The sequence below is a fragment of the Oncorhynchus tshawytscha genome, linkage group LG10 (genome assembly GCF_018296145.1).
Source record: "Oncorhynchus tshawytscha isolate Ot180627B linkage group LG10, Otsh_v2.0, whole genome shotgun sequence".
In the NCBI taxonomy this organism is placed as follows: domain Eukaryota; kingdom Metazoa; phylum Chordata; class Actinopteri; order Salmoniformes; family Salmonidae; genus Oncorhynchus; species Oncorhynchus tshawytscha.
This window is the reverse complement of record NC_056438.1, coordinates 63,854,174-63,869,395: the sequence shown is the minus strand read 5'-3', so window position 1 is coordinate 63,869,395 and position 15,222 is coordinate 63,854,174. Positions and strand designations below refer to the sequence as shown.

The following is a 15,222-nucleotide window of genomic DNA, read 5'->3' as shown; positions in this document are numbered from 1 at the left end:
CTGAGAACTGCACTGCACACCTTCACCTTGACAAACCTGATCACCAGCCCTTTTGCAAGACTAACACTAGGGTACATGTACTAACAGAATAGCACCCTGTTCATTTTCATCCAGAATACAGAACATTTTACAGAATAGCGAAAGGGGCACTAATGTGCATTGAATACACAATTGTGTTATAAGATGAAAACATGACATACGATAAAGGTAAAATAGTACAATGAGGATATCAGAATCATAGCCATCAACTGCAAGAGACTACTGACAATTTAGACATGGACATCTAGTAGACAAATGCTTCTATATTAATCCTTAGCAACAGTAGTCAGGGAATGCAATGTCAGTGGAATGTTTTAAACAGTACCAGTTATCTCTAAGATGTATTGAAATGTTAATTAGCTATTTAGGGGTTTGTTTCAGCACTCATTTGGGGGAAGAGCAATTTGCGGGTGGGCGTTCTCAAATTGATAGTGAGGGGAAACTGTGTCATTCATCTCATTATATAGAGCATGTTTTAAAACTATCATGTTTCAAGGTAAGACCCAGATGCAGACAACGTCGAATTAACAATAGTTTATTTATCCAACAGGGGCAGGCAAGACAGGTCAAGGAAAGCCAGGGGTCAGTAATCCAGATAGGTGGGGCAAAGGTACAGGACAGCAAGGCTGTGAGACATGGGTTTAACTCTGGACACATGAAAGGTGGGATGTATACGAAGAGTACGGGGCAACAGAAGACAAACAGCAGAGGGGTGGACAGCCATACCTTCTGCCCAAGATGATACTGGGGAGCAGTGGTCCGCTTGACGATCCGCTTGTCGTCAATACCTGGAGGTGCTCTTGAGGAGGGCCAACTGGGCTCTCCTCCAGGTACGACGACAGCAGCGGACAAACATCTGTGCAGAAGGTATGCCGACCTCTTCTTCCTGCTCAGGGAAGAGTGGGGGCTGATACCCCAGGGAACACTCAAATGCCGTTTGGCCCGTGACAGAGCAGGAAAGGGTGTTGCAGGTGTATTCCACCCACACAAGCTCTGGCTCCAGGTGGTGGGGTTATTGGAGACCAGGCAGCACAGGGTGGTCTTAAGGTCCTGGTTGGCTCGCTCTGACAGGCCATTGGACTGGGGTGGAACCCAGAGGACAGGCTGGCCAATGACCGAATGAGGGTGCAGAACGCCTTCCAGAACCGGGACGAGAATTGAGGACCCCGGTCGGAGACCATGTCCACGGGCAGTCCATGGATCGTGCTACACCATGAGCTGGGCTTGTTCTGAGCACAGACCGTGCAGGCGGCGACAAATGCGGCGACATCCGGAACCATAGTAGGCCACCAAAAGCGTTATCGCACGAATACCAGGGTCCGCTAGGAGCCCGGGCGGCAGGCAAGCCTGGAGGAATGCCCCCCCTCAGCCTCCCGGACCAGCTGAGTGCCGTCACCAGGCACCAGGTTGGAAGGATGGTCTCGGGCTCCGGGGTGGTAACCGTGGGGCTATAGTGGCGAGACAGGGCATCCGGCTTGACGTTCTTGGATCCTGGTAAAAGAGGGAAAGTTGAACCAGGTAAACAGCAGAGCCCATCTCGCTTGCCTGGAGTCAGTGCCTCCATGCCTCCAATGCCATCTTCACGGCAAGAAGCTCTCGATTCCCCACATCATAGTTCCTCTCCGTGGCACTGAGGCGGTGGGAGAAGAAAGCACAGGGATTCAGCTTAAGGTCCAGGGCAGAACGTTGGGACAGGACAGCCCCCACTCCAACATCTGAAGCATCGGCCTCCACCACAAACTGATGGGAAGGACCAGGATGAACCAAGATAGGAGCAGTGGTGAAGCGGTGTTTGAGGTCCCGGAATGCCTGGTCAACGGCAGAGGACCGCGTGAACTGAACCTTGGTAGAGGTGAGTGTCGACAGGGGGGGAAGATGGTGAGATCCTAGTACACCACGGGAATGGTGGAGAGGTCCGGGGCACCTTCCAAGACCCCAGGAAGATGTTCCGGGGTAGGTTGCGTTCAGACAATGGGCGTGGCAGAACGGACTCCAGCCTGTGAGGTCAGTAATCCAGATATCCAGATAGGAGGGCAAAGGTACAGGATGGCAGGCAGGCTCAGGGTCAGGGCAGGCAGAAAAGGTCAAAACCGGGAAAACTAGAAAACAGGAACAATCAAGAGACAGGAACAGAGGGGAAAATCCTGGTAGGCTTGACGAAACAAAACAAATTGGCAACAGACAAAGAGAACACAGGTATAAATACACAGGGGATAAAAAGGGAGTTGGGTGACACCTGGAGGGGGATGGAGACAATCACAAAGAAAGATGAAACAGATCAGGGTGTGAGAGAACTTGGCAAACTCTTTGAATGAAGACAACAGCCACACAGCTAGTACAATACACTACAATACAGCCTAAAGAAGACATTTCCTAGAGATTACTAAAGGCAAAATCCATTTCTTTGTTCCTCTATGTGCGGTCTGAACATGTGTTTGTTCAATTGTACTTATTGTTACCCTGATTGGCGTTAATCTTGTGTGTGTGTTGTTGTTTCAGAAGTTTCACTGGTGATTATGTATCTCATGATGTGTTTCTTGTGTGCATTTCTAAGCACCAGTATGTCTTACAAGACTCGTTACAACATTAATAGAAAGACCAAGTTCTTTGGCTGAAATGCGGACCCTTTTTATCCTCATATAATGAAATTATAAGCCATCAAACACACTCGATCCACTTGTGACAACTAGCCCCATCATGGGGTTGGTTGTCACACAGTATGGGGTTGGTTGTCACAATGTTTGCTGGTGGCTTATTTATTCTGCCTACTATCAACTATCAATCACATAGATCATGTATTTTCAGGTAGAGATACATCACGAAGCAAATGCTTTCTATCCTTCTCGATCAGACGTTCTCGCTTCTCTCCATCTCCGTGTCTGCTCCACACAGACGGGATAAATCAGCAGGCGTGTAATGGATTATGGTCATGGTAGTTAATTGCCACATTTTCTGGGCTAAACTAATATTGGCCTGTTGGAAACTACAACTCCCTACTACATCGCACAGTTCTGGCTTGATCTGATTTATCTCTAGAGAAACTGCACATCGAGCTCACAGAAAATAAACAAATACGAATGGAATTCAATTCAAATAATTGAACCGACCTCGTCAGTTAGTTGTTTAAAAAATGAAAGATAACCAACATTTTGGTTAATTGCTCAGCACTATATGTCGGCCAAAGGTGTTTGTGTTTACTTGAAAGGGGAAAAGAGCTTGGGATTTATTGTATAGTGGCACTGGCAATCTCCCCGTTCAATAATCAACCCAGAATTCTATCTTCCCACCCCCACCAATGCTAATTAACATGCTAGTTACCACATGGCTTGACCTAGCAACTCAGAAATAGGTTTGGAATGTAAACCTCCCTTTCCTCTTTTCAACAAACATAATTGTTCATGTATACTCCCAAAGCTAAACACTTAGAAAGAAAATACCAAGACATCTTTTTTTTTTTTCTTCTTTTTTTTAACTTTCACCTATGAAAAACACATTCCCCTCACCTCAATGTTTTGTCAAGCTGACATGAATTGACAAGGTGGATGAGTTCTTTCAAAGAATTCACACATTTGAATTGTTTTATTATTACACAGCATCCTTTAGATTGGGTTGGGAGTAATAAGCACCCATGAGACAACCAACCCCGGTCTTCCCTATGTAATGCACCCTGGTTCCACAGGAGAAAAGCACCAGAGTATATGTATTTATTCACCTAAGACATATGACTCATTACAGCACTGAAACAAGAGAGGGACAAAGACTTTGAGGGACAAAGACAGTTTTATCCACAGCGGTTACATTATACACATATTCATAGAAATATGGTCCATTAGGGACTTGAACCCACAAATCTGATGTTTACAAGCAGCACTCTCAAACCAAGAGAACTACCACACTGGGACCATAATGTGTTTCTGATTATATTACAATACTCTAAGTAAATAATTTCAGATTATCCCTAAAGAGTGTATGGAAACAGACTCAAATACTGTTAATAACGCAATTTGTGTTGACACGTATCGACCAGCAATGGGAGTACAGGTTACATCTGCTACAGGTTAAATCTGCTACAGGTTACATCTGCTACAGGTTACAACACACTCCAGGTTACATCTGTTACTGCTGTTGATAGTTAGACACCTTTATTTTCACACACACAAAGAAAGCAGAGTCGCCTGGGAGATTGGTATTTCATGCTGATACTGAACATCTTTATGCCGGCATGTCCTTTCAAATCAAATCAAATTCTATTTGTCACATGCACCGAATACAACAGGTGTAGACCTTACAGTGAAATGCTTACTTACAAGCTCTTAACCAACAATGCAGTTAAGAAAAATAAGTGTCAAGTAAAAAATAGATAATAAAAATAAATAATTAAAGAGCAGCAGTAAAATAACAATTGCGAGGCTATATACAGGGGGTACCGGTACAGAGTCAATGTGCGGGGGCACAGGTTAGTGAAGGTAATTGAGGTAATATGTACATGTAGGTGGAGTTAAAGTGACTATGCATAGATAAAAAAACAGAGAGTAGCAGCTGTGTAAAAAAGGGGGTGGGGGGGGGACAATGCAAATAGGCTGGGTAGCCATTTGATTAGCTTGAAACATGTTGGTATTACAGACTCACTCAGGCACAGGTTGAAAATGTCAGTTAAGACACTTACCAGTTGGTCAGCGCATGCTCGGAGTACACGTCCTGGTAATCCATCTGGCCCTGCGGCCTTGTGAATGTTGACCTGTTTAAAAGTCTTACTCACATCGGTTACAGAGAGCGTGATCACACAGTCGTCCAGAACAGCTGATGCTCTCATGCATGCTTCAGTATTGCTTGCCTCGAAGCGAGCATAGAAGTAATTTAGTTTGTCTGATAGGCTCGTGTCACTAGGCAGCTCACGGCTGTGCTTCCCTTTGTAGTCTGTAATGGTTTGCAAGCCCTGCCACATCTGACGAGAGTCAGAGCCGGTGTATTACAATTCAATATTAGTCCTGTATTGACGCTTTGCCTGTTTCATGGTTCGTTGGAGGGCATAGTGGGATTTCTTATAATTGTATAATTGAGTTAGATTCCCACTCCTTGAAAGCAGCATTTCTACCCTTTAGCTCAGAGCAGATGTTGCCTGTAATCCATGGCTTCTGGTTAGGGTATGTACATACTGACACTGTGGGGATGAAGTCATCGATGCACTTATTGATGAAGCCAGTGACTGGTGTGGTGTACTCCTCAATGCCATCGGAAGAATCCTGGAACATATTCCAGTCTGTGCTAGCAAAACAGTTCTGTAGCTTAGCATCTGCTTCATCTGACCACTTCTTTATTGACCGAGTCACTGGTGCTTCCTGCTTTAGTTTTTGCTTGTAAGCAGGAATCGGGAGTATATAATTATGGTCAAATTTGCCCAATGGAGGACGAGGGAGAGCTTTGTATGTACCTCTGTGTGTGGAGTAAAGGTGGTCCAGAGTTTTTTCTCCTCTGGTTGCACATTTAACATGCTGGTAAAACTAATTTAAGTTTCCCTGCATTAAAGTCCTCGGCCACTAGGAGTACCACCTCTGGATGAGCATTTTCCTGTTTGCATATGGCCTTATACAGCTCATTGAGTGTGGTCTTAGTGCCAGCATCGGTTTGTGGTGGTAAATAAACAGCTATGAAAAACAAATAGTGTTGTCTACAGCTTATCATTAGATACTCCACCTCAGGCGAGAAAAACCTAGAGACTTCCTTAATATTAGATTTCGTGCACCAGCTGTTGTTTAGAAATATACACAGACACCAACCCTTGTCTTACCGGCGGCAGCTGTTCTATCTTGCCGATGCAGCGTAAAACCCGCCAGCTGTATTTTATCCATGTTGTCGTTCAGCCACGACTCGGTGAAACATAAGATATTACAGTTTTAATGTCCCGTTGGTAGGATAGTCGTGATGGTAGCTCGTCTATTTTGTTATCCAATAATTGTACGTTGGCTTACAGGACTGATGGTAGAGGCAGATTACCCACTAGCCGTCGGATCCTTACAAGGCAGTCCAACCTACATCCCAGATATCTCTGTTTCTTTCTCATGCGAATGACTGGGATTTGGGCCTTGTCGGTGTCTGAAGTAAATCCTTCACGTCCGACTCGTTAAAGTTATACTTGGATACGTATAACAACACAAAGAGCATGTCCTTCAGTGGAGGGTCTGGTCCAGTACAAACCAGGGTCGTCATTGATAATGGCTGACCCTGGCCATGACTCCACTCTCTGAGGGTGTCTCAGGGAGAGTTGGGATATGAAAAAAAACACATTTCCAATTCACACGTGTATAATACACACTTGTACATGTGTGAAATAGGACAAATATAAGCACCCTCCAAATGATTATTATTATATCAATGGCAGCTTTATTGTGTGTAGGGGAGACCGGGATTGGTTGTCTCACAATTCTTATTACTGCCAATCTAAAAGGTGCTGTGTAATACGTTTAAGGTTAAAATTTGTGAATTCTTTGGAAGAACTCATCCACCTGGTCAATTCATATCAGCTTGATAAAACATTGAGATGAGGTGAATTCCAGTGTTTTTCATATGTGAAAGTAAAAATCATATGTCTTGATATTTTCTTTATAAATGTTTAACTTTGGGAGTATACATGAACAATTATGTTTGTTGAAAAGAGGAAAGGGAGAGCTATATTACAAACCATCAGTACCAGTCAAAGGTTTGGATACACCTACTCACTCAAGTGTTTTTCTTTATTTTTACTGTTTTCGACATTATAGAATAATCATGAAGACATCAACACCATGAAATAGCACAAGTGGAATCATGTAGTAACCAAACAAGTGTTAAACAAATCAAAAATATTTGAGATTTGAAATTCTTCGAGGTAGACATCATTTTCCTTGATGACAGCTTTGCACACTTTTGGCATTATCTCAACCAGCTTCATGAGTTAGTCACCTGGAATGCCTTTCAATTAACAGGTGTGCCTTGTTAAAAGTTCATTTGTGGAATTTCTTTCCTTCTTAATTAATGTGTTTGAGCCAATCAGTTGTGTTGTGAAAAGGTAGGGGTGGGATACAGAAGATAGCCTTATTTGGTAAAAGACCAAGAAACAACAGTCCATCATTACTTTAAGACATGAAGGTCAGTCAATATGGAAAATGTCAAGAAGTTTTTTCAAGTGCAGTCTCAAAAACCAGCATGTGCTAAGATGACCTGGCCTCCACAATCACTCGACCTCAACCCAATTGAGATGGTTTGGGATGAGTTGGACTGCATATGTGGGAGCTCCTTCAAGACTGTTGGAAAAGCATTCATCATGAAGCCGAATGCCAAGAGTATGCAAAGCTGTCATCAAGGCAAAGGGTGGCTACTTTGAAGAAAATATATTTTTAGATTTGTTTAACACTTTTTTTGGTTACTACAAGATTCCTTATGTGTTATTTCACAGTTTTGATGTCTTCACTATTATTCTACAATGTAGAATTTTTGACTGGTACTGTATTTGAGTATCTTTGAGTTGCTGAGTTGCTAGGTCAACTAGCATGTGACAACTAGCATGTTAATTAGCATGGGGGGGGGGTTGCCACAGTTGTCACATAGAATGCGGGGTTGGTTGTCACTATCCACTCCATCATAACCATATTGTACAGGGTGATTACCAGTGCCACTACATTCCAAACACAGGAGGTTGGTGGCACCTTAATTGGGGAGGACGGACTTGTGGTAATGGTTTGTAGCGGAATGAGTGGAACGGTATCAAATATATCAAAATACACCATCCCATTCGCTCCATTCCAGCCATTATAATAAGCCGTCCTCTCTTCAGTAGCCTCCACTGATTCCAAACCTATTTCGAGGTCAAGCAATGTGGTAACTAGCATCTTAATTAGCATCCGTTCGTCTGCTCCCCTTCATCTACACTGACTGAAGTGGATTTAAGAGTTGCTATCAATAATGAATCATAGCTTTCACCTGGATTCACCTGGTCAGTCTATGTCACGGAAAGAGCAGGTGTTCCTAATGTTTTGTACATTGTATACACAACAACTGAAATATTTTAATTAAAGTAATGTGAATAAATGATGGTGAATAAGTGATAAGCAGTAATTGGCAGTCACTACCATTATGGGACCTTTATTAGTTGTTTTATCCTGTGTTGTTACAGCATTCAACCCACATAATGCATAGTGCATTAAATGTCTACAAAAATATAATCAAAACCAAAACTGAACCAACTTCAAAAAGCACTAATCGCTCAGCACTACGACATATCAAAATGTGTTAGGAATATGTAGTGTGGAGCGTTTGCCGAGGGATCAAAATAGGATATTGATGCCTGGCCGATTTATAAACGATGTAGAACTGTAGAATTTAGAATGTAGGTATTCTAATACATCTGTGAGATGTCTTGCCACTTAGCAAACAATGTCTAAACTGCATCTTCCCGATGCATCATGTATACATCTGTTGGACAGAGGTATCTGTGCTATCTGGGTTGGTTTCCTCTCTCTCTCACATATGTTTTCTGTCAAACGCATGTACACGTGTGTGCAAACACACAAATACACACACATATGACACTCAAATGTCATATGTTGTTCTTAAGGCATAAAATGCTGAATTTTGTTAGGAATATGATTCAATCAAAGAAAATCTTTTGAAGACACTGTATACTATATTGCCTCACTTCCTGTTACAAAAGGAATAAGCTACCAGCAAACATTGTGACAACCAACCCCATACTCTGTGACAACCAGCCCTGTGGTTAGGCTGCTTGTCACAAGTAGACAGAGTGTGTTTGATGGCTTATAACTTCATGTTGGAATAAGATATGAGGATAAAAAGGGTTCGTATTTCAATCCAAAGCCTTGGTCTTTCTATTAATGTTGTAGAGTCTTGTAAGATATACTGGTGCTGAGAAATACACAAGAGTAAAAAGTGTGTAGAGATGGTGGTTTGCACATCTCCCCTACTGTATACATGACTGAGGTCATTGACATTGAATGATGATATTGTTTGAGATAAGGACTTAATGTTCCATTTTTATTCCACATGTGAATAACATGGGTCTTTGGACCTGGATTTCTTGCACCACACAATACTGTGTTAGCTCACTGAGCTAAAGCCTGAGTGTTAGCTTGGGGAACACAAGCCTTGAGGTCTTAGGCAACGTGGCTACTCATCAAGCGAGTGTGATTCACTGAACACCCTCAGTTACACACAGCTGACGAAATATAATGGATGCTGTTGTGTGCTTCTGGAGAAAATAACCCCAAGTAATTAGCAAGAGCTAAGGTCTGAGACCTGTGCTCCATGGCAATCTACTGTAGGGAGGCTTAAGCATCACGACGGTCTGGAAGAAACAGCTAATAAGAGATTGCTAATTGTAGCAGCCAGGAGAGGACACTACATTGATCAAAATAAATGTAATTAAATCTCTCCAAAGTGTGTGGAAGAAATCAAATAAGCTTGTTCAAGGTTTGGAATAATAAACTCATTGCTCATTTAGCACTAACTTTGTACTTGATGAAGCTGTTACTGAGTTTTGACTAGGTAGCATACAGCTACAACCGGAAGTTACTTTTCCCAGTAGGTTAGGAGAATTAACATAGCAGGTTAGGAGAACTAGGTTAAAGTTAGGGATAGAGTAAGCTCTCCTAACATGATACAAAAAGCAACTTCCAGTCGTAGCTGTACTCCATCTAGTCACAACCCTGTTAGCACTGGCACGGGGGATACCTAGTCAGTTGTACAACTGACTGCAGCTTCCACATTTAACCCAACGCCTCTGAATCAGAGAGGTGGGGAGGGCTGCCTTAATCAACGGCGCCCGGGGAACAGTGGGTTAACTGCCTTGCTTAGAACGACAGATTTTTACCTTGTCAGCTCGGGGATTCGATCCAGCAAACTTTAAGTTACTGGCCAAACACTCCTACACGCCAGGCTAGAAAGTCTATCCTTCAAAGTAAAAAAATGTCAACTGCATATGATGAAACTGTCCAATTCCTGCAATGACAGACACATGGACTCTCATCAACAGACAAGCTCTGAAATCCTGTGATATGAGCTGGGAGATATGACAAGGCCACATATGGACATCAAGCATATGTTATTCGTCACAAAGACCTTATCAGAGACTCACAATATACAAGACAGGTGATGTGCCATCTGAAGTGTCAAATGGATTTAATTCTGACTAACTGCAAAGACCCTCTTTAGATAGTGGTGAATTAAACACGGAATGGTACATGAAGGTTATGATCAAACCTTTCTGTGGTTGGAAGATCATTTCCTTGACTGTATTGAAACCGTTTTCTGACAGACACAGATGTAACTGCAAGCCGTTTGCTGATGTCAATGTTGTGAACAGAGTGCCCCATGGTGGCTGTGGGGTTATGGTATGGGCAAGCATAAGCTACGGACAATGAACACAATTGCATTTCACTGTGACATGTTATTCATCCGCCACCATCACCTCATGTTTCAGCATGATAATGCATGGCCCCATGTCATAAGGATCTGAACACAATTCCTGGTAGCGGAAAATTTCCCAGTTATTCAATGTCACCCATTGAGCATGTTTGGGATGCTCTGGATTGACGTGTATGGCAGCGTTCCAGTTCCCGCCAAAATCCAGCAACTTTGCACAACCATTGAAGAGGAGTTGGACAACATTCCACAGGCCACAATCAACAGCCTGATCAACTCTACGCGAAGGAGATGTGTCGCCCTGCCTGAGGCAAATGGTGGTCACAGCAGATACTGACTGTTTTTTTTAATCCATGACCCTACCTTTTTTGTACCTGTGACCATCAGATGCATAATTGTATTCCCAGTCATGTGAAATCCATAGATTAGGGCCTAATTCATGTATTTCAATTGACTGAGTAAAATCTTAGAAATTGTTGCGATTTGATTTTTGTTCAGTATAATTGTGACATACATTATTTGCATATTGAGCGTAAGTAAGTGTGCCGCCCTATGGGACTCCCGATGTGGTTGTGATACAGCCTGGGATTGAGTCAGTGTCTACCCTGATGCCTCTAGCACTGAGATGCAGTGCCTTAGACCTTTGAGCCACTCAGGAGCCTAATGCAGGCTACCTTGTGTGATTACATGCTGCCTTTGGTGTTTCCTGAAAATACAGAATACAGTAGTCTTTCAAATGGTAACAAAAATATTCAGCCAATTTGCAAGGCTGAAAGTAAAATTTTCATAACCAGTTATACACACAGTCAAGGACCATTAGGCATTGTGTAAATTGCTGAGGAAAGTGTGACCACTGTCGTCATTCTACAAGAAAATGAATTTACTTGTACTCTAAAATCTCAATCACAAGCTGATGATGACTGTTGTTGATGCAATGCGTATTGACACGTACAATGCTGGTTCACGCATGACCCCCAGTGGACCGTGCATGAATGACAGGCTGATTTTTAATACGCTGCACCTGCATGGACACCACGTGAGCTGTCCATTAATTAATGGCCACTTAAAAACAGGTTGTGACAGCTTGATGAGGTGGAAATGACAGATGACTAGATAACAACAGTGCTGACAGCATTAGACATATAATCACGGTTGCGCTGTATCTAGAGGTAGGTCTTAAACATAAACAAACGTCTACCTTATTAAGACAATGTACTGTTTAAATCGAGACTTATCACTTAAATTACTGTTGTATGCACAGTTTCAGAAATGAGTAACGATGTAACCAAGAAGAAGGGAAAGGCAGTCGGGGAGAAAAAGACTAAAAGAAAAGCCAAGCGGAGAGAGACTTATGCAGTGTATATCTATAAAGTTTTGAAGCAGGTAAGTGTCGGAAAATGTGCTTTCATGTATTTTTTTATTGTTACTTAGTCTCGTTTTAAAGACCTTAGTTTCGCCCATGCGCAATTAGGCTGGTGACGAGATTTTTTATTTTTGCAGAGCTATCCTATATGATATTTTAACCCCGTAGTTTGAGGCACCGCTGCCTCATTCTAAGTACCAAAAATACAATTTCCATCCAAATCGATCAGTTTAAAATAGACATCTGTTTTTGCATGGGCTGCGTCTCAATCGACTTTTTTTTTTTTGTCACCCTTCCACATCTGTGGTGGAAAGTGGCAGAGCTTCAGCGCTGTTTCTCAGACCAGGAGACATCCCGAAAATCTGCCTTCTCGTGAAAACGTTGAGCTGTATAGAAAGGGGAGACTCGTGAACATGGTGTTTTGCTATAAAGTCAACCCATACAAATAATGTTTGTTTATGCCCACAAATAAGGTGTTCAATGTGTTAACTATCTTGAGTCCTCATAGATTATAGGATACTTCAACCTTTGAGGTGGGTTTTTTTTGTGTTAGTTTCTGTAGTCTATTAGTAAAGGCCAAATTTATTTTTGGGGAGGGGTGTACCTAAGGGGTCTTTAAAATTCCAAATCTATCTAAATGATCCATGGTATGACCTTAAAACATTTCAATATATGTCAGCTTAGACCCCCCCCAGCACTAACTATTTGCTCTAGTTTTCAACTTGATGACATGTGTTCTTTGTCTCTAGGTCCATCCTGACACTGGCATCTCCAGCAGAGCAATGAGCATAATGAATTCCTTTGTCAACGATGTATTTGAGCGCATTGCGACTGAGGCATCTCGTCTGACCCAGTACAACAAACGCTCAACCATCACCAGCCGAGAGGTACAGACCGCAGTCCGACTCTTGCTACCTGGAGAGCTGGCCAAGCACGCTGTGTCAGAGGGCACCAAAGCTGTCACCAAATACACTAGTTCAAAGTAGAAAATAAGTACCTCAAATGCTGCAAGAATTCAATTAAGGCTATGGATGCACCACTAAGTTTAAGTTTAATCATTATTTTTGGAAAATAAATGCACTGAACTGATTTTTTTGGGGGGTTCCCCATGATTAAATGTTTCTGCAATTTTCATTTTTTGCCACTAGATGGGAATATTACTCTAGTTATATTTTGCTGCCATTTTCAGTCAGAACATGAATACCCTCATCACAACATTTGCAACCTAGACCCTGTGCAGGTAGCTCAATTTATGTAACTGCACATGTCTAATACATGGGGCTATCTAATGTAAATAAGCTATAAGTGCAGGTGGCTATTTTGCTCAAGCTATATTGAGTTGCAAGTTAATGCTATACTATGTTACAAAAACTAAGGTACAGCATAGTATGTGCAGATTTTCTGGTAAAAGATAATCTAGAGCAGGTTTCCCTCCCAATTTGGATTTTTTTTTTCCCCCTAGTGCTACACCAGTCCTTTTTGCCCCAATAGAGGGCAATTTATTAAATATGTATAGCAGGGGTATTTAACTCATACACTATGAAGTTTGCAACCTGCTAGTTTCTGTTCAACCTGAATTACACACACCTGGTGTCCTAGGTCTAAATCAGTGCTTGATTAGAGTGGACTGGTGGGGGGGGATGTCATAAACCATCCAAATGGCTAAGTGTTTACACAGGCATCCCAATTCTGATCTTTAACCCAATTATTGGCAAAAGCTCTGATTGGTCAAAATACCAATTAGTGAATAAAAAGATCAGAATTGATTTACTTGTCTAAATGCAGCCCAAGTAGGCCTTCTCTGAGCTGCTGACGTTGAAAGTGGAAGACCATCCAAAGGGAATGCAAGGGATACAGCCTTATGTTTACATTTTCAAATTAAACATTACACATCTAGACTATAATCATAAGATGTGAATTTGCTGGATAGTCTTTGATTACTGCATAATAACACTAATGAAGTCTAATTAGGAGGAAGTGGAAGTCTTTACAATTAGGATAATGTTTACATCCTGACATACTTCTATGGGTTATTTATATAAAATAACTATTACCCTTATCAACAGCCCAGAAAGTCAAGCAGCATTCATTGTTAATGGGCTTGTATACCAGACAGTTCCTTCTCCCCTCTGTCACACTCATGGTATCCATCTCTCTCAGATGTTTTTTCCTGATATATTGCTAATGACATCTATGGACCTATTACCACGGGTGTGATCTGATGCTATCAATAATAGCTAGCATGGCCAGTAGTGTTTTTGTAAATTATCATTATAGCCATTTGTGCGACTGCCTGGGTATAACAACCCCCCTAACCCCTTAAGATCCTTACTCCAGCCCTGGACTTTGCCTCACTCTCCTAGCGCTTTGTACCCATTGCTGTCTCCTTTAGGGAGTGTTATAAACACATTATGGATGGATACATTAGTGACTGAAGCAGAAGCACCGGGCTCGCCTGCCTTGTTTTGGTGCGAGAGAGAGCTGCATCATTAGAAAATGTTCCACTTGGCGGGGAAGCGCGTATTAACTGCACTTGCAATGAAATGAGGTTGTGATATATGGTTAAAGTTATAGAGGGACTATTAGGTTGAAATATGAACCTCTCAATTGTCATAATGAAGCAGGGGCTATTTGCGTGCATGGCGATCAGGTCGTTATAGGAGACAATTGGAATCCGTAACGACACACTATACATTACAGGGCCTAGGCTAGGTAGTGGGTTTAGGGTTTAGAAGGGGGTGAAAGTAATCATGCCTTCACAGAATGGTACAGAGCTTCCATCAACCAACAATTCAAATTCATTTTTGTTCCCCCTAATGTTTCTAGCAGCAAAGTGATGAGATGGGGACCGAGGTTGGTTGGACTGCATCCGGCATGTCTCGGGTTAGACTCTTCTTTAAGGACTTCGATGGACATCCCTGCCTTTGTTGTCATCACCAGGCATTTGTGGCCCATAATGGCCCCTCAAAGAAGAGCTTACGCGGAGGGAGGCATATAGTGTGTCACATAGTGATCCAAATGCATTATAGGCCTAGGCTACAATGGCACAATAGGAACTCTATAATAAAGTGAAAGTGCACATGGGAAGTGCCAGGTTAATGGTAATTGTATATAGGAATAGAAATATACACTGCTCAAAAAAATTAAGGGAACACTAAAATAACACATCCTAGATCTGAATGAATGAAATATTCTTATTAAAAACTTTTTTCTTTACATAGTTGAATGTGCTGACAACAAAATCACACAAATTATCAATGGAAATCAAATTTATCAACCCATGGAGGTCTGGATTTGGAGTCACACTCAACAAGTGGAAAACCACACTACAGGCTGATCCAACTTTGATGTAAATGTCCTTAAACCAAGTCAAAATGAGGCCCAGTAGTGTGTGTGGCCTCCATGTG

At 42.1% G+C, this 15,222-nt stretch overlaps 1 protein-coding gene across 1 annotated transcript; it reads left to right on the top strand.

Annotated features, from left to right (window-relative positions):
• The first annotated feature begins 11,506 nt into the window (after positions 1-11,506).
• Positions 11,507-12,947, top strand: zgc:92591. The gene is made up of 3 exons (XM_024436464.2): positions 11,507-11,621; positions 11,714-11,835; positions 12,565-12,947. Exons 2-3 carry the CDS (start codon positions 11,722-11,724, stop codon positions 12,799-12,801), a joined length of 351 nt encoding a protein of 116 aa, XP_024292232.1. The 5' UTR covers positions 11,507-11,621; positions 11,714-11,721; the 3' UTR covers positions 12,802-12,947.
• The last annotated feature ends 2,275 nt before the right edge of the window (positions 12,948-15,222 follow it).

Bases quoted from the DNA above. Each gene is read 5' to 3' on its own strand.
- zgc:92591 (XM_024436464.2), top strand. From the start codon at position 11,722: ATGAGTAACGATGTAACCAAGAAGAAGGGAAAGGCAGTCGGGGAGAAA. The intron at 11,836-12,564 runs GTAAGTGTCGGA...CTTTGTCTCTAG, and splicing joins TCTATAAAGTTTTGAAGCAG to GTCCATCCTGACACTGGCAT.